The sequence below is a fragment of the Phalacrocorax carbo genome, chromosome 28 (assembly GCF_963921805.1).
Source record: "Phalacrocorax carbo chromosome 28, bPhaCar2.1, whole genome shotgun sequence".
Lineage (NCBI taxonomy): Eukaryota > Metazoa > Chordata > Aves > Suliformes > Phalacrocoracidae > Phalacrocorax > Phalacrocorax carbo.
This window is the reverse complement of record NC_087540.1, coordinates 1,186,893-1,206,725: the sequence shown is the minus strand read 5'-3', so window position 1 is coordinate 1,206,725 and position 19,833 is coordinate 1,186,893. Positions and strand designations below refer to the sequence as shown.

General features: G+C 62.3%; 1 protein-coding gene across 1 annotated transcript; it reads right to left on the bottom strand.

Annotated features, from left to right (window-relative positions):
- Positions 1–718: 718 nt before the first annotated feature.
- Positions 719–18,870, bottom strand: IQGAP3 (IQ motif containing GTPase activating protein 3). The gene is made up of 38 exons (XM_064474785.1): positions 18,785–18,870; positions 16,981–17,068; positions 16,407–16,563; positions 16,041–16,118; positions 15,750–15,826; positions 15,555–15,622; positions 15,175–15,288; positions 13,664–13,842; positions 13,272–13,359; positions 12,813–12,976; positions 12,515–12,602; positions 12,203–12,366; positions 11,130–11,290; positions 10,796–10,920; positions 10,447–10,610; positions 10,187–10,277; positions 9,916–10,083; positions 9,637–9,779; positions 9,392–9,562; positions 8,995–9,078; positions 8,646–8,717; positions 8,051–8,120; positions 7,435–7,643; positions 7,021–7,173; positions 6,744–6,907; positions 6,351–6,575; positions 6,125–6,265; positions 5,525–5,609; positions 5,005–5,237; positions 4,783–4,915; positions 4,374–4,476; positions 4,089–4,233; positions 3,833–3,920; positions 3,343–3,555; positions 3,054–3,220; positions 2,802–2,903; positions 2,415–2,523; positions 719–2,124 (listed from the first exon to the last, which is right to left on the bottom strand). Exons 1-38 carry the CDS (start codon positions 18,807–18,809, stop codon positions 2,011–2,013), a joined length of 4,923 nt encoding a protein of 1,640 aa, XP_064330855.1. The 5' UTR covers positions 18,810–18,870; the 3' UTR covers positions 719–2,010.
- Positions 18,871–19,833: the final 963 nt, after the last annotated feature.

Genomic DNA, 19,833 nt, shown 5'->3' with positions numbered 1-19,833 from the left:
AGCCTGTGACTGAGGCTGATGCAAAGCATGTGGATTATGATGATTATGCAGAGCCTTTTGCGTCAGGCTGCCCCTCCATCCCCGAAACATCACGAATAAATGGTTGCAGGGTGTCAAACGCTGTTCGGCAAAGCCAAAGGCTGCTGGAGGAGGTGGCTGGTGGCAAACCAACCACACCAAGCCACAGGCAGAGAAGCTCCAGTTCTTCTTCCTCTAAAAGCAAGGAAGAAAAAAAATATATGGCAACCAGAAGAAAAAATATAATGTGGCAACAGGTAACACGCACCAGCAGGACCCAGGAACAGTGTCCCTGCTGATGGTGCAGCACCCAACCGGTTAATCGCAGCCCAGTCCTATTTTAAAACTGGAAATGCTGCAGCTTGATCCCAATTCATTCCTTTAGAGATATAATCATAGTCTTTATGAGATGTAATCATAGTATTTATTTAGGAATTAAGTGTGTCTGAAAGTGGCCTAAATTCCCCATGCAAGAGCTGAGTCAATGCCTCGAGGCCTGACTCAGCGCTGCTGCAGGGGAGCCGGGTCCCGGCTGACGTGGCACTGACTCCCACCGCCGTAACCCAAGGGGGCACCTTGCTTTGGGGGCCGGGGGCTGTAGGAACCACCAAAAGCCTGAAAGCACCCAGTAAGCGAAAGGAGGGGCAGGTGAGGACCACAGAGCTGGTTTAAGGAGAAATGATCAGCCAGAGCAATTCGGTATTTTCTTATAAGTATTTATTTAGAGTAAATGAGCAAGGAGAGCACAGCTGGGATGCAGAACCGGAGGGGTAAGTGCTGTTTGCAGCTTTTATATGACAGAAGGGAAAGAAAAAGAAATACATAAAGACCTCACGAACAAACACCACTTTCCAAAGACAAGACAGACAGACCCAGACCCCAGCTGCCAATGTGTCGGGGTACCGATCGGGGCCGAGGCGGATAGCAAAGCAGCGATGGAGATTCCCATTCAGGCCCCCCAAAAAACCTCTTCTGCAGAGCAGGTCGGAGCCCTGCTGCTCCCAAAGGAGACGGGGCAGGGAGGAGGCTTGGGACCGTTACCAGCTCCTTTCCCAGCACGTGGAATGGGCTGGGGCAGGAGCTTACACAGAGGAGAAAGTGCTTTAAGAGCAGCCACAGCCTGACTCAGTCATTACGCCACACTTTAAAACTCATCAAGCACCAAAGCAGCCACAGTCCTGGGTGAGACGGTGCCTTGGGGTTGCTCCACACCAGCGGCCAGGGATCCACATGGTCCAGAGCAGAGGAGAGGTCCCTGCTCCAGTCCCCCGAGGCATCCCCCATGGCTCTGGGCCACCCTCCTCTATTTCTGCCCCCAGCTTGGCTGAAGAGCAGGCTGAGAAATTCATTTTTAAAAAACAATACACTCCTATTTCCACCTGGCTTTACTAGAGAACAGCCCATGCCTGTCTTCACGAGCAGTTGTTGCCTCTATATTCTCCCTCTCTCCCTACACCCATAAAAACCTAATATTTCCCCATCTTTAGTGGGAAGAAGAAAATACATATATTAAAATATCTTTATTTCATTACTAAAAACATATATAGTGTCCAGAAATCCGTAGTGTCCTTGAGCAGCCCAGCTGTTAGCAACACAGGAACTAAACAGCCAAAATACCCACAAAAACTACATTTTAAAAGCTACGTGCGCTGCAAAAGCTGCGGCAGCCGCATCCTTCCTGCGGGGAGGGTCGGGTACCAGCTCACACCAGCACAAGCTGCAGGGGGGGTGGGGGGCATCCCAGCCAGCCTCCAGCCAACACTGGTTTCCAGTTGCCCAGGCCTGGGGCTGAGCTCTGAGCCCCCTGCTCACCCCCAGCCAAGCGCCGCAGGCTGTGGATGCTCAAGCACGCTGCACCCAGGCAGGGAAGCTTCATCGCAAGCAGCAGCTTTCCCCACCATGGGGACACGTTGCCCCAGGACCACCGACCCCAAGGTTTCTCTTTGGCAAGTTTGCATCATCCCCCGTCCCCCGTAACCCTCTCCCCCCCTGTTACTTCTTGAAAAACTTCTTGTTGAGGAGAAAAATGAGCAGGTTGACGTTGACCTTGGCCTTATCGAACATCCTCATGATGGCTACGCCTTCGTACTGCAGCTGCAGCAGGTCCTGCGGGAGAGGCGACTGTCACCACCACCAGCCCTGCGCACCCAGCCAGGGGAGGGGGCTCTCCCACCCTCAGCACCCAGCCGCAGCAGCCCCCAGGGGAGAGGGGAGCCAGCACAGAGCCGCGTTTGCATCAGGACACACAGCTGGGACACGCACAGCAAGGCTGTCCCCAGCATCTCCGAGACCACCCCCAAAAACCAGGTGGGTGTGGGGACACCAGCCACCCCCCCGCACCCCGAGGCTGTCCTGGCCCCGCCGTGGCAGCGGCGGCCCCAGGACGGGCTCCGCACCTGGTAGTGCAGCTGGAACCGCTCCATGTCGATCCCCATGAATTTGGCTTTCACCTGGAACCTGCCCGATTCCTCGCAGGGGATGATGTCGAAAATCACATTCTTGAACCTGAAGGGAAGGATCCGCTCGCTTTAACGCAGCCGAGGAGCGGGTCACCCGCCCAGCGCAGCCCCCGTGGCACGCACGAGGCGAGACCCACCGCCCAGAACCCCCTCTCCAAATCCCAGCTCTCCCACGTTCTCTCGGTAACACCCAAAACAACTCACCCCATCCTTGTGGGGGGGGATGATGGTGGGCCCACGTGCACCCTCCTCCCGGGCTATTTCCCCCTACCTGCCCAAGCTTTGCGCTGCCATAGCTCGCCCCACAGACCAGGGGCTACGTACTGGCTGAGCGGCAAGTCCTCGATCTCCAGAAGCACCCCCTTCTCGAACAGCCGGGCCGCGGTGTAGTGCAGCGGCTGCAGCTTCTTGTTCTTCCCGCTGACCCTTGAAGAGAAGCGACCGCATGCTCAGAGCTGGGCTCCAGCCACGCACGACCCCTCGGACCCCCAACATCTCCAGGACTCACAGCATCCAAGATAGCAATAAGAAAAAGATTATTTTCTAAATTATTGCTTTTTTTGTAAGGAAACGTACTTGTTGCTGGCTGCCAGGTTGTCGAGGCAGGTCTTGATGTACTGGTTGTAATAATCAATTTGCTCCTCGTAAAACAAAGTCTTGGCGTTGAGGCCCTGCAGGGTCTGTCTCAGCTTCAGGAGCTCCCCTTTGCGGTGCTGCCGGTAACGCCTCTGGTTGCAGATGTCCTGAAGGAAACGAAGCTGTACAAGAAAGCCGATATAACTCATTCTGAGCTTCGTGGAAGCACCAGAGCGGGACCTCAAGCGGGTTTAGAGGCGACCTCCCGGCCCCGTGTCCCCCAGCACACCTTGGCCAGCTCGTTGATGAGCTCCTGGTACTGATGGGCAGGATCCACAAGCCCCAGGCTCTCCAAGCGCCGCAGGTTGCGGATGATCTTGCGCTTCTTCTCCTCCACGGACAGCTGGCTGTTAGCAGCCAGCGAGCGGTTGCGTTTCAGCTTGGCAGGGGTCTGGGCGTCCCGCAGCGCTCGCCTGCGCATGAGATGGTGGTGGAAGGCTTCCTAGGGACGAGAAGGGGGTGAGCCTGGCACGTGGCTGGGACGGGACGTAGGAGATGGAGCAATCAAACCCCCCTCACACACATAGTTTGATACAAGTCTCCTGGCTCACACAAAAACATGTGCTTTCTGTGAAAAAAATGAGCCCAGCCACTGCTGGAGCATAAGAGCAGTGGCCAAGCCTTCAAGAGGAGCAGAGCAGCTTTTCGCTGAGGGCTCGTTTGCCATTTCCCCAAGATGTTTTTCAGCTCATCCCCAGCAGCAGCCTCACACATCCCACCTCGTGCTCCGAGGCCTGCGTCCACAGGATCTCCGGGAGGGAATCTCCTGGCTGGGACTGGATCACATCCACCAGCATCTGCTTGGTGCTAGAGAGCAGAGGAGAGATCAGGCATCCTCTCCGGACCATCACCCTCCTCCACCAGAGTAGCACGTTATTTAGCTGCCTCCCAAGGCTTTCTTGCCCACCTTGAGCATCCCAGCCGGCATCCCAACCCCCAGCAAGCTCCCCTGAAGCCTGCAGAGCCCATCCCCACCTCAGCAGCAAGCTCCTCGCATCGCTCTCCTCGCTGCTGGCCGCTGGCATCAGCTTGCTGGTGAGGGTGAGGGAGATCTCCATTTTGCTGAGCTGAGAGAGCGCCTGCTCAGCGCTGCTGTCCGCCAGGCTGGGAGCGCCCTCCCCTGCGAGGGCAGAGAGAGCCCAAGTAGCCACGGGAGGCTCAGGGAGGCTGGTTTCCCCATGCCCAAAGCCACCCAGCTAGAGCTTTATGCAAGAAAAGCAGCCTCCATCCTGCCAGGGTGGGCCCCTGAGCTCTACCTACCCACAAGGGACTGGACTGTAGGAAGCTCATCAAGATCTTCCAGAAGCTCATGCAGGGGATCTCCGTGGTGTGGCGCGATGGAGTCCTGGTGCTCGAGCAGGAGCTGGAGGGAGCAAGGGAGGCGAGTCAGTGGAAAAGGGGCGTGCAAAGAACCAGGGAGCGAAGGCCGGTCGGGAGCAATGCAATGCCCTTTGCCCCTGAGAGGGGACTGCAGAGTTATGAGGTTCGGGGAAAGAAAAGCAGCAGAAAACCTACAGAATCTGGATTATTTGCTTGCTTAAAAAGGAAAAAAGCCAGGAGAAGCTGTGCTGGTGGTGGGGTAGAGGAGCATGATTAAATGCAGCAGAAAGCCCAGGAGCTGGGAGCAGAAGAGATGAAGCTTGTTGGCAGACGAGTTTTATGCCCTTACCTTATGCGTGTTGATGAGCTCCCCCACTGTGATGTAGATGACCGGTTTGGCCACCGCCACCATCTCTGAGTACTCGTCCATGTTAAACCTCTCTTCTGGCTCAGGGACACAGCAGGCAGCAGAGATGAACCTCCTGCAGAGAGGAACCTCTTTAGTCAGCCCCAAAACCACTGCCGCTGGCTCGTAGCCGCCCTCCCACCCCGATGCCATCCTGGCACCCACCTGAACTTGCTGTGGGTGTCCTCCAGGTACGGGTTCACCCCGCAGAGATGCGTGTTCTCCCCGTCGAAGGCCTTGCGAGCGGCCGCGTGCTGCAGCACCTTGGCGATGGAGCCCAGGCTGCGGCGGTGGTCGGGATGCAGCGTCACCCCGGCCGAGATGTCCACGATGTCGAAGCCATCGGGGGCCACCACTGCAGGGTTCATGAAGCGGTAGTAGAGCAGGTTCCCCACGATCTAGGGCACAAGACGGGCTGGGTGTTGGGGAGCGCATGGGCCAGTGCCCAAGGAGGTGGTAGCTCAGCAGAGAGGCTGTTTCGACCTTGTGTTGCTGAGCGGGACCCTCCCGGAGGGAACAGCAGTTCAAAAAGGAGCCCACCATTGGCATTTCCTTAGTGTCTCAAGGAAAATGTTGGCCTGAAGGCATTTAAGTCAACAGAACTTGACCTTCTGCAGAGGAATCTCTTCACACGCACACACAGTTGAATCCCACCAAGCCACGCAGCCCCCCAGCCCCGGGGTACCTTGTCGATCTCCTCCCCTGAGGCCTTGGGGAATTTCTCAGCCAAGGATGTCCTCAGGATTTTGGCAACGTAGCGCATCCCATAGCTGAGGGGAGGACAGGGAGAGGGTCCATCAGCATGCAGAGCAGCATCAGGTTTGGCCACCATGCCCCATCCCTACTACCCGTCACCCAAGAAGCAGCAAGACCCCAGCCCTGGGGCGATGGAGGAGCCCATGGCGGGGCCGGAGGCTGCAGCATCCCTCAGCTCCCTCCCCTACCCTGCTGCCAGCCCAGACACCCCTGGAGGAAGCCTTCATCCTCTGATATTACCACAAAGCTCAGCTTCTTCCTTGCAGACACCTCAACAGGAGCACTAAAGCGCTCAGAAACGGAGCGGCAGGAAGAGCCAGCCCACCAGGGCATTGCTGGGAGAGCAGAAGCAGCCGCACCCACTGATATTTGGATTTCCCCTCGTTGACAGCACAGCAACTGAGTCCTGCAGCAGCTAAGGGGCCGGGAAGCCCCCCATCACCCAACCCCCCTTTCCAAGGCCTTGCTGAAGCTACCTTCAAGCGGAGAGCACTGCAGCGATGTGCGTACAAACCACCTATATACATACGGGATCTTGTCTACGGAAGAGGTGATGGCAGAGACGAACTTGTCCGTCATCGTGAGAAGGTTGCGGATAGAAATATCGAGCCGCCTTTGGACCTCAGGGTAGCTGAGAGCCTGCTCAGGCGTTACCTCGTACGGGAGCTTGCTGTGAATGGAAGACAAGGTCCCCATCACCATCCCAATGCCCGGCACCCTGTGGTCGGGCTAAGCCTCCTTGCCCAGGGCCTGACCTTTTCTGCCCGCTCTGCGACTCCGCCTGGTTGATCCATGCCTTGTAGATGTCCACCGGGTTGGTGCGGATGCTGAGGGTCTTGTCCTGCAGGACCTCCTGCACGGGGCCAGCCAGAATCTGCCGCAGGGCGTTCTGCCCACGGGCGTTGCGGTAGAAGCTGACCACCAGCCGGATCACTGTGGCGTTCCCCGTCAGGATGTCACGGATGTGGTCCACCTTGGACCTGGGGAGAGAGGCGAGATGGATGGGATGAAGGGGATGGACCGGTGTGTGGGTTCTCCGGTGCAGGAGGCAGCAGCCAGAGGAGATAACGGCATCCAAGCTGAGGCCTCTGGTTCAGCCTTTTCCCAGACCTGCCCCCGAACCGGGGCACGCACCCACGGCCACCCACCTGATCTCCTCCTGCAGCGCTGCTTTGAAGAGCTGGAGCAGCAGGTAAGCCTCCCGGGGGTTGGACGCATAGTTGTAAAGCGTGAAGATCACCGACTCCATGAACTTGGTGGACTTGTTCTGGGGCATCTGGAAGATCAGCCTGGCCAAGTACACAGGCTGTGTCTGCAGGGACAAGGAACGCCAACCTAACCAAGCGTTGTGGGGTGCCGGGGAGCCAGGGTCCCCGCACTGCTCCCCCAGCTGCGATGGGCGCAGCAGAGCCCCACCAGCCCCACCTGAAGCAGGTAGAAAAGATGCTGGTAGGCCTCCAGCTTCTGCCGCTTCTCCTTGCTGAGCGACTTGAGCCCCTTCTGCTTGTCTATGGACATCATCTCTGAGAGCTGCTCCTTGTTCTTCTTGGTCAGCTTCTTGCAGTGGGACACCACCTCCTGGAGCCGCGAGGGCAAGGAGAGAAGCATTGGTGACTGCTGGCAGGCTCTGGTGTTCAGCCCAGCTTATGGGGAGAGAGAGTCAGAAGCACCTCAGTGCTCCCCAACCCCTTCAACTGCTTTAAAAGCAAAGCAGAGAGAAGTTCAGGTTGTGACACCAAGGAGGGGAGGACCAGCTCTGTACTGGCTGACCACGCTTGGGCACTGCAGCAGAGATGCACGAGGTGGCCACGGTCCTTCCCCCACCACCACGCTCCCCACCTGCAGCGTGATCCTGTTCTTCACCAGCAGCCCAATCTTGATGTCCATGAGGTCCAGGTCGCTCTCCAGCTGCCGGCTGGCGCGGATCCTCTTCACCACCTCCTCCTGCAGCCGCAGCACCTCCAGCTCCTCCCAGAAGTCTTGCTGGCTCTGCTCCAGCAAGTGGATGAAGCGCCGGACGATGCTCAGCGGCGGGCTCCTGGCGTGCACTGCAGCAAGGCACGGCATGGCCGTGAACGCTCGCGGGGAAGACTGAGCGGCTGCCCCCACTGTGGACCCTCAGACCCCCAGTGTCTTGCCAAGACGCCCCATCCTCCTCCCCCCCAAAATAAAAGCATCTTCTTGCAACACCAGGACACAGGACAACGTGGCACCGCGCGGTACGATGCCTCCCCAGGAAGCCTTCAGGAGCAGAGGGGCAGCAAGAGCAGCCCCGAGGCCGCTCTAACTGATGCCAAGGGACCACCAAGCCCCTGCCACTCTCGTGCTTGCCACGGGGACACTGGTGGCCAACCTGCCACCACCTCCCCGCCACACAGGGCCAACAAGGGATGAGGCAGAGTCCCCTTCCCAATTAATTATAGCCGCTTCAGAGCGGAGACGAGCAGGCACTTACCCAGCATCCTGTAATCCCCACGGGCCTTGCTAGCTCGCACAAAAGCCTGGATTTTAATTACAGCTTTAATCTGCCAAGACAAACAAGGGGATGGGGGATGTTTCCCACAGCATCCCTGAAACACGCAGGGAGCGGAGGGGAGCTGGACAGGCACCTGGCTGCATGCTCCCACTGCTGGGGATCTGCTGATGCCCAGGGTGAGGGTCTCCAGGGTCTGGGAGGGATTTCAGGATTTCACCCTCCTTAGTGGTTGTTTCCCCTCCACTTGTTGTTTTTCACAGGCTGCAGCAACTCCAGAGGTGCAGCTTCATTTCTTGCAGCCACCACGCTTTTTTCCCCAAAAATTTCCTTCCCATTTAACAGGCATCTTTAAGCCCTCATTGGTTTTTAATGGAACTGGAGTGTTTTTTCTCTCCTCACGTTTTACAGAGCCTGGTAGTTTGGCTTCCAGACCCACCGGGCACCTTTTCCTTCCCACCTGTCCCCATACAAGGATGCACCTGGCAGAGGTCCGACCACAGGCTCCGGATCATCCCCCTCCATCCCCACAGGTGGTAACACGCTCCCAGGAGCTGTTTTACTCCCCATCACTCACGTTCTGCCTGAAGTAGCGCAGCCTCTCCTGGTACCTTCTCCGAGCCTGCCACATCCTCACACCCGCCTGGATCTGGGAGAAACGTTCAAGCGGTTGGGCACTGGAAGGACTTGCTTGGCCAAAGCGAGCGGTTGGAAAGGGAAAAAAAACGTGGGGATTTCTGCAAGACATTCTCCCCCAGCCCAAGCTCCCCCCATCCCCTCACGTGCTGGCCCAGCTATGCCCTGGTCCAGTTGCCATATTCCCCCTCCGGCTGCCTCTTTACTGGGCAGGGGGGAAATACCATGCTGAGCGAGCGGGCAGCGATGCCCTAAGCGGGAGCAAAGGGTGAAGGAAGAGTCTTCCAAACCTTTATCGCAGCATCTGCGTTGGCGTGCAGGTATCGCAGCCTCTCCCGGTAAGCTCTGCGCTGCTTGTACCCTCTCCAACGAGCCTGGGCATGAGAGAAGACAACCGGCTACCGTGACCTGTGCAATGTCGCTGCAACGTCCAGGTGGTTTTTCAGAGAGCGCACAAGAAAGGATAACGCAGCATGGGAAAAACAGAGGAAACCAGCACCCAAAGCATCTGCTCTGAGAGAAAACAAGCCCCGTGCTATCCTCTGCCGTACCTTGGGCAAGGCCTGGCTATGAAACGTACAGAGCGGCAAGCACCGGTGCTCCCGGACGCGCTGGAGGATGCTGCAAGCAGCCACCCATGGTTTGCATCCCCCGGCACGGAGGAGGGACGGATTCCGGCTACCTCACCTGGATCCTGATGGCAGCCGGCCACTGCTCCTGCAGGATGTGCCGTCGTGCTGCGAACGCCGAGCGGACGAGGAAGCCCCGCAGCCGCGCCTGCAGCCTCACCACAAAGGCCTCGTTGGATGCCCACAGGCACTCCCGGTCGTGCGCCACGGTCACTTGGGTGACAACCGACTGCGGGAACGCAACGCACCAGCTCAGCCCCAGTGATGCCGCCAGCACCTCCCCGGGCCCCATCCTCCCCGTACCTGGATCTCCTCCCGGCTCAGGTGCGTGGTGTTGAGGCCGCCGTCGCGAGGGCGCTGCCAGCTGCCCTCAAAGGTCTGCAGGCTCAGGTAATACTCGGCACCGTCTGTCAGCTTATGCTGGATCCAGCACGGCTTCGCACTCCCTGCACGCCGAGACAGAGAGGTGCTGCTGGGGGGGTGCCGCTCCCCCCGCATGGCTCGGGCAGGGGTGCACCCCACGCTCCTTGGGGGGGGGGGGGGGGGCGGGGGGATGTTTTTGTAGCCCCCGAAGCTTTTTACCTGCTTGCCTCTTGGTGGCCATCAGGGCCGCGAGCTGCTCCTGGTACGCCGCGGCGCAGGCGCTCACCACGCCGCGCAGGGCCACGTCGGGGTTGCGCAGCACCCGCAGGGTCTGCGCCGCCTTCCCTTCCTTGATGGCCTGGTTGATGGCGGCGGTGCCCAGAGCCACTGCAGGGGCGGAGGGGGAGTCATGTGAGCCCCTTTCTTGCCTCCCCCCCACAGCAGCCCCCTCACCGGTGGGACCAGCACCCACGCCGGGACGAGCACTCACTCCTCCTGGCTGCCACCGTGTCCTGGTTGGCCCTGCAGACCCCTTCCTTGATCTCTTCCCACCAGAGCACAGCTCCATCGTCCTTTGTGGCCTGCAAGGTGGGAAGATGGAGGGGGGAAGATGGGGTCTAGCAAGCTGCGCAGCCCCCTGAGAGCTTCCGAGCCGCCGGTCTCGCTTCACGTCACCCCCTGAACACCTTCTGCTTTGCAGGGTGCCAAGGGGAGATACTGCGCAGCTGGGGGAGGGGGATAGCCCCCCACCTGGGCTTTCAGCCTTCGTGCCCGGGCCAGGACATCGTGGTAGCGCCGAGCGGTCGCGAGGGCAACGTCGGGCAGGGCGGCTGCCGGCAGCAGCAACGCCGCCAGCGTCTTCTCAGGATCCGCCTGCCCCAGCGCCTCGTTGATCAGCCGGACAGCGAGGACTCCTGCACGGGAGGGAAGGGACACACGGTTCAGCTCCCCCAGTGCTCCGGGCACCCAAAGGATGTGCAGCCCAGGGTAGTGTGAGGTTCCCTAATGTCTTATTGTGGCTGAGCTCCCAGTGCAACCTCCCTCCCAGAAAGTTTGCAGAACTCCCTGCTCGACCCAGTCCCACGTGGGCAGGACTCACGGTTGTTTTCATCTTGCACTGATGAATTCGTGTCGTTCACACTGTCCTGAATGTCATTCCAGCTCAGGAACTTGGCTCCCACTTCCCTGGATTGGCCTTTCAGCCGTAGTAGGTCCTCAAAGTACCTACAGGAGAGACATGGAGAAACAGCTTGGTGCATTTTAAGCAGGAGCAGTGCCTGCCGGAGCCAGGTGCCTTCCTTTTAAAAGGGGAAAAACGTAAGGCACAGGGCAGGAAGGATGATGAAATAAGCCGACACAAAGCCCAGGCCCCACGACCGTCCCCTCGCAAGGCATTGCTCCCCACCGACCCCAAACAGACACCATGTCCTTACCGCTGCGCATTTGCATCCTCAACACCCGAGAGGCCCAGGGCAGAGCTGACCAGGCTGTTCCAGAGCCCATCAGGGTCCCCGGCATCTAAGGCTCGGTTAACCAGCGCCACGGCCGAAAGCATCTCCACAGCCACGAACAGCTCCTCCTGTCCCAGTTCACCCTGCATGGGGTAGGCAGAGACACTGAACCCCCATATCCTCATCCTCCAGACCCAGCAGCCCCCCAGCAGTGGGGGAAGCACAGAATCCCAGACTGGTGGGGCTGGAAGGTCCCTCTGGAGCTCACCCCGTCCCACCCCTGCTGGAGCAGGCACCCCCAGAGCAGGGGCACAGGGCCGCGTCCAGGCGGGGGGTGAATGTCTCCAGGGAAGGGACCCCACAGCCTCTCTGGGCAGCCTGTGCCCCTGCTCTGGCACCCGCACAGGGAAGGGGTTTGTCCTCATGTTCAGGGGGAACTTCCCGTGTTCCAGCTTGTGCCCGTGGCCCCTTGGCCTGGCGTTGGGCACCACTGAAAAGAGCCCGGCCCATCCCCCTGACACCCACCCTTCAGATATTTACAGGCACTGATGAGACCCCCCTCAGCCTTCTCTTCTCCAGGCTGAACAAGCCCAGGTCTCTCAGCCTTTCCTCACCAGGGAGATGCTCCAGCCCCTGACCATCTCCGTAGCTCTCTGCTGGCCTCTCCCCAGCAGTTCCCTGCCCTTCCTGAACTGGGGGGCCCAGAACTGGCCGCAGCCCCTCAGATGTGGCCTCACTGGGGCAGAGCAGAGGGGGAGGAGAACCTCCCTCGCCCTGCTGCCCACACTCCTTTCCATGCACCCCAGGACACCGCTGGCTCCCTTGGCCCCAAGGGCCCGGTGCTGGCTCAGGGTCCCCTCGCTGCCCCCCAGCACCCCCAGGACCTCTCAGCAGAGCCGCTCTCCAGCAGGTCCCCCCCAGCCTGTGCTGGTGCAGGGGGTTGTTCCTCCCCAGGGGCAGGGCCTGGCACTGGCTCTGGCCCCCCACCATCCCAGCAGAGGCACCGATCTCCCCACTGCTGCCGGGGCCAAGCCCGTCCCTGGGGGAGCTCTCACCCGTGGGTGCTGGCGCTGCAGCAGAGCCAGCTGGTGCTGGTAGAGGGGGGCAGCAAGCGGGTACACGTCGGGCAGCTGCGCTGCAGGGTCCGCCAGCGCTTCCAACGTTTCCGCTGGTATTCCGCGACGAATGGCCGCGTTGATCTGGCTGACGGCTCGCAGCGCTGAGGGAAAGACCGGGCTGGGCTGGCACGGGTGGGCTGCAGGAGGTGGCCATGCCCCGTCTCCCCTGGGGACTGCAGCCACCAGCTCCAGGGGATGCACCAGGCAGCAAAATCCGCCGCAAGCACCGTGTCCACCCCAGCCACTCACTGGCTCGCTCCTCCTCGCCCTTCTTGTTCGCTGCAAGGATCCCGGCCTCCACCTCCTCCCGCTCCAGCGGGTCAACATAGCCCAGCTCCTGCAGCAGGCAGAGAGAGGGGCTTCTGCTCTTACGTCAGATCCCGCTTGTGCTGACGGAGCAGCCCCACTCCCAGACCTCTTGCAGAAAGCTGCTGATCCACAGAGCGACGCCCTGCCCAGGCAGGACCCCCCCCATCCAACCGGGGGACCACTGGGGTGCCACCCCAGCACAGGTACCCCGTGCCCGCAGGCTCCCGCCAGCCCCTACCAGCGCCTTCTGCTCCCGGTCCGTGCTGAGCTGCTCCAAGTACCAGTCGAGGTTGTCCTGCTGGAGGCAGCGCAGGGCCAGGACAGGGTCCTGCAGCGCATGGTACAGCGCCAGCGCGTCCTGTCTCTCCAGGGCATCGTCCACCTCCTCCAGAGCTCCGTGCACTAGGAGAGAGGCCAGTTTGCACCCAGAGAAGGTGAGCAGGTGAATCATCCCACAGCTCCAGGGAGCAAAAGGAGCTACCTTTGAAGCCTACATACCAATAATTTTAATTTCTCCTTGGAAATGCACGCCCAGCCCTGCTCCCCACCGGGTCTGAAGCTGGCCTGAGCAGAAAGGCATAGCCTTTCTGCTATGCCCACCACCCTGGGCAGGCTCTCCCCTCCACCCTGGGGTACCGCAGTCCCACTGATAAACCCTGAGACCCCCCCCTAGGAGGGAAGCCACTGCTATGCTCACCATTCGCTTTGTTGATGTTCCCTTGGATCTCAGCCTGGGTCAGACACCGGTCATAGATGTCCTCTCCCTCGGGAATCACCTGCAGGTACTGGAGAGGGACCCCCCAGCCTGAGCTTTCCACCCAAGTGCACCCCAGTGACATGCAGCGAGGGTCCCCGCAGATGCCTGGGCTCATTTCTCAACCCCAAACCCTGGGTCAACCGGCCCCCAAAGAGGAATCATCTCCCCACCACTTCCCCCCCATCTTCTGACCAACACCAAGGCTCCCAGGCTGTGTTTTACCCAGTCTCCGACAGAGAGGTACCCCTCCAGCTGGAAGCACCCACCAGCACATCAGCAAAGGGGCTGCTCCTCTCCCACCTCCTCCAGGAGCCCCCCCGTGCCCTCCTCACCCTGTTCCTGGCATTGCTGCTCTTCTCCAGCTTTGCCCGGTGGAGCACCTCCTGGTAGGCGCCCACCAGCCCCTCGCGCAGGTCGCGAAGCATCGCGCTGGGGTTGCGGAGGGCCGCCATCGTCTGCGCCGCCACGCCCCGATCCACCGCTTCATTGATCGCCAGCACCGCGGCATGGACTGGAGGCGAAGCGGGAAGCGGCCAGGTGAGACGGGGCATAGAGGGCTCCGATCGACCCATCCGCTATATCCCTGCGTGCGGCGGGGCAGGCCGTGCCACGCACAATGGCAGGAATCGTAGAGTCACAGAATCATTAAGCTTGGAAGAGACCTCTCGGATCATCAAGTCCAACCCCCAACCCAAACCCCCAGGCCCCCTAAACCATGTCCCCAAGTACCATGTCTACATGGTTTCTGAACCCCCCCAGGGACGGTGACTCCCCCACCTCTCGGGGCAGCCTGTGCCAGGGCCTGACCGCTCTGGCAGGGAAGGCATTTCCCCTCAGTTCCAACCTAAACCTCCCCTGGCGCAGCCTGAGGCCGTTCCCTCTCGTCCTGTCACTGGTGACTTGGGAGCAGAGACCGACCCCCCCCCCACTCCAGCCCCTCTCAGGCAGCTGCAGAGAGCGAGAAGGGCTCCCCTCAGCCCCCTCTTCTCCAGGCTAAACCCCCCCAGCCCCCTCAGCCGCCCCCCAGCACACTTGTGCTCCAGACCCTGCCCCAGCCCCGCTGCCCTTCTCTGGACACGCTCCAGCCCCTCCAGGCCCTTCTTGTCCCGAGGGGCCCAAACCTGAGCCCAGCACTCGAGGTGGGGCCTCCCCAGGGCCGAGCACAGGGGCCCCATCCCTGCCCGGCTCCTGCTGGCCACCCCAGTGCTGACACAAGCCCGGGGGCTGGTGGCCTCCTTGGCCACCCGGGCACTGCTGGCTCATGCCCAGCCGGCTGTCAGCCAGCACCCCCAGGGCCTTCTCCGCCGGGCACTTCCCAGCCCCTCTGCCCCAGGCCTGGGGCGCTGCCTGGGGTTGGTGTGACCCAAGGGCAGGACCCGGCCCTGGGCCTTGTTAAACCTCACACAACTGGCCTCGGCCCATCGCTCCAGCCTGCCCAGGTCCCCCTGCAGAGCCTTCCTGCCCTCCAGCAGATCGACACTCCCGCCCAGCTCGGTGTCACCTGCCAACTGACTGAGGGTGCCCTCGATCCCCTCGCCCAGATCATTGATGAAGACACTAAACAAGGCTGGCCCCAACACTGAGCCCTGGGGAGCCCCGCTGTGACCGGCCGCCCGCTGGGTTTAGCTCCGATCACCGCAGCTCTCTGGGCTCGGCCGGCCGGCCAGACGGTTTTTCACCCAGTAAAGAGTCCACCCGCCCAAGCCATGAGCCACCAGCTTCTCTAGGAGGACGCATCTCTCAGGGCATCTCCCAGTTTGCTGGGCCCCGATTCGACATTCGGGGGCTGAGATGCCGCTCCAGGCTGAGGCACAGCACCGCTCCCACGGCGGGCACCCATTACCTGCTGCTTCGTCCACCGAGAGCTCGTTGGCCAAAATGCCCCCGATCTTGCTGAAGGCGGGCAGCTGCAGGCCATACTTCTCCAGCTCCTGCTTCATGTTGTTGATCTCCTCCTCTGGAGCAGAACATAGAGGCTCAGCACCAGCACTGCGGTCCAGCACTGGAGTGGGGCAGCCAGCAGAGCCCCCCGCCCCACTCCCCTGCCAAACAAGAGGGGTGCAGAAAGCACCCACACTGGGGCAAGCATCACCAGGGCAGCTTTGGAAAACCTCGCCCAAGGTCTTCATTCCCCACATCCCTCCCTCCGCAGGGATCCGAGAGCAGTGTTGGCAAACCCTCCTCGCCAGCCACCAGCCCAGGTTCCCCGGCGCAGCTCCGTACCCGTGAAGTCCACTTTCCCGTACAAGTCCTGGATCTGAGGAGCCAACCCCAGCTTGAAGAGGTACAAGCTGAAAAACGAAGCAGACACGTGCCACGACCGTGCAGGCACCGGCTTCTCCCTCCCGCAGGGCTCGTGAGCACGAACACAATCCACGACAACAGTTTTGGCCCCGGGGCCAGAGCAGGGACACCCACCTGAGCGCATGGATGCAATAGACCACCCGGGGCATGTTCTTCTTGTCATAGATGTCGGTGGTCTCCGGGTGGAAGATCTGCCAACAAGACAAGAGACAGCTCAAGGGGAGGCACCGCCGAGATGGTCCACAGGGAAGATCGTGCCCAAGGGTGGGGGGCTAGAGACAAAGCCCCCTCTGCAACGCAGCGCTCCCCGCTACGAGCCGAGGCGGCGATGGCAGCCCTGGCGCTGCCACATGGGCAAAGGCCAGCGCATCCCTTGGCCCGGGGGGAGCAGAGGGGGGACGTTACCGAGGGAAGCCCCACATGGCTCATGGCATCGCGCCAGTAGTTGATGTTATCCGTGTGCCGAAAGTGGAGCCCGGCTGCCTGGAAGAAAGGAAGCTGGGGTCAGGCTGACCCCCACCTTCTCCCATCTGTGGGGTGCCCCTCACCCACCCAGGGCAGGAGGTTAAAGGCAGAGGCAAAGCCTGTGACCACCCCCCCAGGGCTGCGCAGCTCAGAGACCCCCTTTGCAGCCCTGCTGTATTGAATTATTCCTTAATGATTGGGGTCAGCATGCGCCCCCCCCGCCTTTGCATTCACCAGCGATGGAAAAGTCCCTGCAAGTTTTCGGGTACACCCTAAGGAAGGCACCCCCCGGTGCCGCTGTCCTACCTTGTACCGCGTCTGCTCGCGGTCGTAGATCTTCTTCAGAGGGACCGTGGCGGGGGCAAAGCAGTGGCCCAGCTTGGCCAGGACGACCCCATTGCGCAGGCTCTCTTCCAGCTCCGTGGGGGGGGGCAGCTCCTCGCTCAGGCAGGCCTCCAGCCAGCTGGCGGGGCAGAGGTGGGGCGCGTCACACACACCCTCGGACCCCCACCCGAACCCCCTCCGGGCAGGGAACACAGCACCTGAAGGAGACCCCACCCCCCATCCCCATATATCGCCCCCCCCACAGCAGGGAAAGGTCAGCGCCCACCTACTCACTGCAGGGTTTCACAGACGAGGGGTTCAGTTTGGGTGCAACAGCATGGCTGAGTGCCCCCCCCCCAAAAAAAAAACAACCCCTAAAATCACCTTTGAAGGGCCAGAAAGCACCAGGAGCCGGCAGGATTTTGCACTGTTATGCCTTGCAGCCTCCCCCTCCACGCCCAGACCCCCTGTGCCTCCTCCCCTCCCCTTCCTTGCACTCCTTCTCCCTCCCCCCCAAATCTGAGCTCGAGGGGGGGGTCTCCCAGGCCAGCCCCACCGCTTGGCTTCCTCCAGGTGACACAGGTACTGGTAGGCGACGTTCTGCCTCCGCTGCTCGTCCATCTCGTCTGCGGTGAGGCGCTCATCTGGGCAGGGACAGGGGCACCTCGTCAAACCCCGCTTGTTTTGGGGGGGGTTTTTAAGCACCCTTCCCCACCCAAATTAAGATTTTCACAACAGAAAGGCAGGTTTTTGGCACAGGTATTTGCCACAACCCTCACGTGGGTGGCACCGCGCTGTGACGGTGACACCAGCCAGGCCTTTCTGGCTGTTGGAGGAAAGTTTCCAACTTCCCTTTTTTACCCAAAAAAAATAACGGCCATGGCTGGCGCCCAGGGCCAGCACCCAGGCGGCCACAGCCACAGGTCTGGGCCCGTTTGTACGGGAGGCACCCGTGACCGCTGGGGAGCACTGGGCAGCACCCCCTCCTGACACACCCCTCAAGGCACGTCCCCTCCAGCTTGTGCCCAGGTGCTCGGGGTGCTACTGCTGCACCCCCTCTTCCCCCACCCCCCAGACCTGCCTGCCCCCCGCATCCACCTGCACCCCAAACCCTCTGCCCCCTCCTCCACACACACCCCAGAACTGCCTGATCCCCACATCCACCTGCACCCCAAACCCTCTGCCCCCTCCACCATACACACCCCAGAACTGCCTGATCCCCACATCCACCTGCACCCCAAACCCTCTGTCCCCTCCTCCACACACACCCCCAGACCTGCCTGCCCCCCGCATCCACCTGCACCCCAAACCCTCTGTCCCCTCCTCCACCCACACCCCCAGACCTGCCTGCCCCCCGCATCCACCTGCACCCCAAACCCTCTGTCCCCTCCTCCACCCACACCCCCACACCCGCCTGCCCCCCGCATCCACCTGCACCCCAAACCCTCTGCCCCCTCCTCCACACACACCCCCACACCCGCCTGCCCCCCACATCCACCTGCACCCCAAACCCTCTGCCCCCTCCACCACCCACACCCCCAGACCTGCCTGTCCCCCACATCCACCTGCACCCCAAACCCTCTGCCCCCTCCTCCACACACACCCACAGACCTGCCTGCCCCCCACATCCACCTGCACCCCAAACCCTCTGCCCCCTCCTCCACCCACACCCACAGACCTCCCTGCCCCCCGCATCCACCTGCACCCCAAACCCTCTGCCCCCTCCTCCACCCACACCCCCAGACCTGCCTGCCCCCCGCATCCACCTGCACCCCAAACCCTCTGCCCCCTCCTCCACCCACACCCCCAGACCTGCCTGCCCCCCGCATCCACCTGCACCCCAAACCCTCTGCCCCCTCCTCCACACACACCCACAGACCTCCCTGCCCCCCACATCCACCTGCACCCCAAACCCCCTGCCCCCTCCTCCACCCACACCCCCAGACCTGCCTGCCCCCCGCATCCACCTGCACCCCAAACCCTCTGCCCCCTCCTCCACACACACCCACAGACCTGCCTGCCCCCCGCATCCACCTGCACCCCAAACCCTCTGCCCCCTCCTCCACACACACCCACAGACCTGCCTGCCCCCCGCATCCACCTGCACCCCAAACCCTCTGCCCCCTCCTCCACCCACACCCCCAGACCTGCCTGCCCCCCGCATCCACCTGCACCCCAAACCCTCTGCCCCCTCCTCCACCCACACCCCCAGACCTGCCTGCCCCCCGCATCCACCTGCACCCCAAACCCTCTGCCCCCTCCTCCACACACACCCCCAGACCCGCCTGCCCCCCAGACCCACCCGCCTGCCCCCCACACCCGCCTGCCCCCCAGCGCCCCCTCCCCGCGGGGTCACTCACAGCGCACCGGCCGCGCTCCCTCCATGGCTGCGCCGGCGGCGGCTCCACCCGCGATTTGAATCTCCCGCCGCCCACGTGAGGCCGCGCGGGGGCCGCTGGGGGCTGGAGTGCGGCACTGGGTGCGGGGGGAGCCCGTGGGTGCGGGGCTGGAGTGCGGCACTGGGTGCGGGGGGAGCCCGTGGGTGCGGGGCTGGAGTGCGGCACTGGGTGCGGGGGGAGCCCGTGGGTGCGGGGCTGGAGTCCGGCACTGGGTGCGGGGGGAGCCCGTGGGTGCGGGGCTGGAGTGCGGCACTGGGTGCGGGGGGAGCCCGTGGGTGCGGGGGTGGCACACACCGGGGTGCGGGGGGAGCCTGTGGGTGCGGGGCTGGCACACACCGGGGTGCGGGGGGTCCCATGGGTGCGGGGGTGGCACACACCGGGGTGCGGGGCGAGCCCGTGGGTGCGGGGCTGGCACACACCGGGGTGCGGGGGGAGCCTGTGGGTGCGGGGCTGGCACACACCGGGGTGCGGGGGGTCCCATGGGTGCGGGGCTGGCACACACCGGGGTGCGGGGGGAGCCTGTGGGTGCGGGGCTGGCACACACCGGGGTGCGGGGGGTCCCACGGGTGCGGGGCTGGCACACACCGGGGCGCGGGGGGTCCCATGGGTGTGGGGGTGGCACACACCGGGGTGCGGGGCTGGCACACACCGGGGTGCGGGGGGAGCCCACGGGTGCGGGGCTGGCACACACCGGGGTGCGGGGGGAGCCCGTGGGTGCGGGGGTGGCATACACCGGGGTGTGGGGGGATTTTGGGGTGCGGGGCTGGCACACACTGGGGTGCGGGGGGAGCCCACGGGTGCGGGGGGATTTTGGGGTGCGGGGCTGGCACACACCGGGGTGCGGGGGGTCCCATGGGTGCGGGTCTGGCACACACCGGGGTGCGGGGGGAGCCCGTGGGTACGGGGAGAGCCCATGAATGCAGGGGTGGCATACACTGGGGTGCAGGGAGATTTTGGGGTGCAGGGGCTGGCACACACCAGGGTGCGGGGGGAGCCTGTGGGCGCGGGGC

Coding starts and splice junctions, on each gene's coding strand:
- IQGAP3 (XM_064474785.1), bottom strand. CDS start 18,809: ATGGAGGGAGCGCGGCCGGTGCGCT. Junction 17,069..18,784: donor GGGAGCGCGGCCGGTGCGCT/GTGAGTGACCCC, acceptor GTCCCTGCCCAG/ATGAGCGCCTCACCGCAGAC. Junction 16,564..16,980: donor CACCTGGAGGAAGCCAAGCG/GTGGGGCTGGCC, acceptor CTGCCCCGCCAG/CTGGCTGGAGGCCTGCCTGA.